Source organism: Orycteropus afer, unplaced genomic scaffold, assembly GCF_000298275.1.
Source record: "Orycteropus afer afer isolate SDZICR_OR568_19922 unplaced genomic scaffold, OryAfe1.0 scaffold00258, whole genome shotgun sequence".
NCBI classification, from domain to species: domain Eukaryota; kingdom Metazoa; phylum Chordata; class Mammalia; order Tubulidentata; family Orycteropodidae; genus Orycteropus; species Orycteropus afer.
Window position 1 is genome coordinate 113,367 of NW_006921845.1, and position 2,067 is coordinate 115,433.

The 2,067-nt window shown below is 38.4% G+C and overlaps 1 protein-coding gene across 1 annotated transcript; it reads right to left on the reverse strand.

Moving 5' to 3' along the window:
* Nucleotides 1–219: 219 nt before the first annotated feature.
* On the reverse strand, nt 220–1,152 carry LOC103204748 (olfactory receptor 150-like). Its single transcript, XM_007949951.1, is given in 1 exon segment — nt 220–1,152. A coding segment is annotated over 1 exon segment (933 nt).
* Between the last annotated feature and the right edge of the window lie 915 nt (nt 1,153–2,067).

Genomic DNA, 2,067 nt, shown 5'->3' on the forward strand with positions numbered 1-2,067 from the left:
AAACAGCCTTGGATTTTATTCTCTGTATTTCTCTCTATACAGTCAGTGTACATAGAGGCTTGAAGAAAGAGGTGGCTTAAAGGGAAATTTTGTCTAAAATTTCATGTGTTAAATAGGGGAAGGAAGTGTCAATGAACCCACAAACTTCAAGAATGAACTGAATTATATATCTCAACAAACTAAATATTTGAATCTAGTAGGAAATTATATAAATTGATTCTACTTATGAACTCTACTTTCTAGAATTTTTTTCAGAGCATATTTGACATCCTTATTCCTTAGACTGTAGATCATGGGGTTCAGCATCGGCACAACAGTAGTATAAAACACAGATAACACTTTGCCTCGGTTCATGGAGCTGACATTTGATGGTTGCAGGTACATAAATGTTAAAGAACCATAAAATATTGTGACAGCTGAAATGTGGGAGCTGCAAGTGCTAAAGGCTTTGGACCTTCCCTCAGCTGAGTGCATTTTCAGGATACTGGCAATGATGAAGACATAGGAGCCAAGGATAACCAGGGTTGGTAGAAGAATATTAAATGCACTGAAGCACAAAACTACCACTTCATTGACATAAGTGCTGGAGCAGGAGAGCTTCAGTAGTGGAAAAAGATCACAGAAGAAATGGTTGATTATGTTAGCCTTGCAGAAAACCACTCTTAGCATGCATCCTGTGTGAGAAGTGGCACCTATCAAACCCATCATATATACCTCAACTACCAACCAGTAGCACACCTAATAAGACATGGTGATATTGTAAAGCAATGGATTACAGATGGCAACATAGCGATCATATGCCATCACAGCCAACATATGACATTCTGATATAACAAAAATAAGGAAGAAGAGCTGAATCATGCATTCAGGGTAGGAGATGGTCTTCTTCTCTGCTACAAAGTTCACCAGCATTTTGGGAGTAATGACAGTGGAATGGCAGAGATCAATGAAGGATAAACTGCTGAGAAAATAGTACATGGGGTTGTGGAGGTAAGAACTGAGCCCAAGCAGGGTGATCATGCCTATGTTCCCCACCACTGTGACCACATAGATTGCTAGGAAGAAAAGAAAGAGGGGCAGCTGGAGTTCTGGATTGTCTGTTAGCCCAGTGAGGATGAACTCGGTCACTGTGGAATGATTTCCCGCTGACATTTTCCTCTGGGAATTTTATGAAAGATGAAAAGAAGAAATTTGAGGTAAGTATTTATGCAGTGTAAAGCAGATGCAAGTCATGTCATTCAGGCATTTCTAGTTCTCTCTCCCTATCTTGCTCTATGTTAGAAGTTAAAGACTCTGCAATCTCAAAACTATAGTTCATGCAAATAAATACCAGATAGTATTACATATAGATACAGAATTATATCTTTTTTTGTCTGTTTGCTTCTGTGCTATCAGAGTGGGTCTTAGTACCAACTAATCCTTGAACATTCAAAGCACTGTTATGATAACTCAGTAGTTTGAGCCACAGGAGTGAGTTCAATTCCAGACACAAAGAGTAACTAGGGGCCATAGTTTCACGGGTCTCACCAGTCTCTCCCAGACAAGGAAACCCAGCCATTTTTTTTTATGATTTTGACTTTTGTTCCACATTGTTTTACCATTCTATTCAGGATCTCCTGCAGGGACCTGTCAGTCTTTAGATAACATTAGAACACTACAATTTTTTTTTAAATGATTTGTCTGGAGTTTGTAATAGTACCAGAAAAAAAAAAAAAAAAAAACTGCTCATTTTCTCAGGTAAATAATTATTTAACTTGCTTTGAAAAATAAAGTGAAATTTGCAATAATGAAAAATGATACACTGCTGGTAGGAGTGCGAAGTGATACAACCACTGTGGAAAGCAGTATGGCAATTCCTTAGAAAGCAGGAATTGGAGATACCATTTAACCCAGCAATCCCATTACTAGATATATATCCTAGAGCAGTGAGAGCCAGGACAGGAACAGATACATGCACACTCATGTTCATCACAGCTTTCAAGATTGTAAACAGGGAACCAGAGACATCAATTGGCAAGTGAGGACAACTACAAACAAAAAGAGGGAAAAGACTGTGTAGTCACAGAA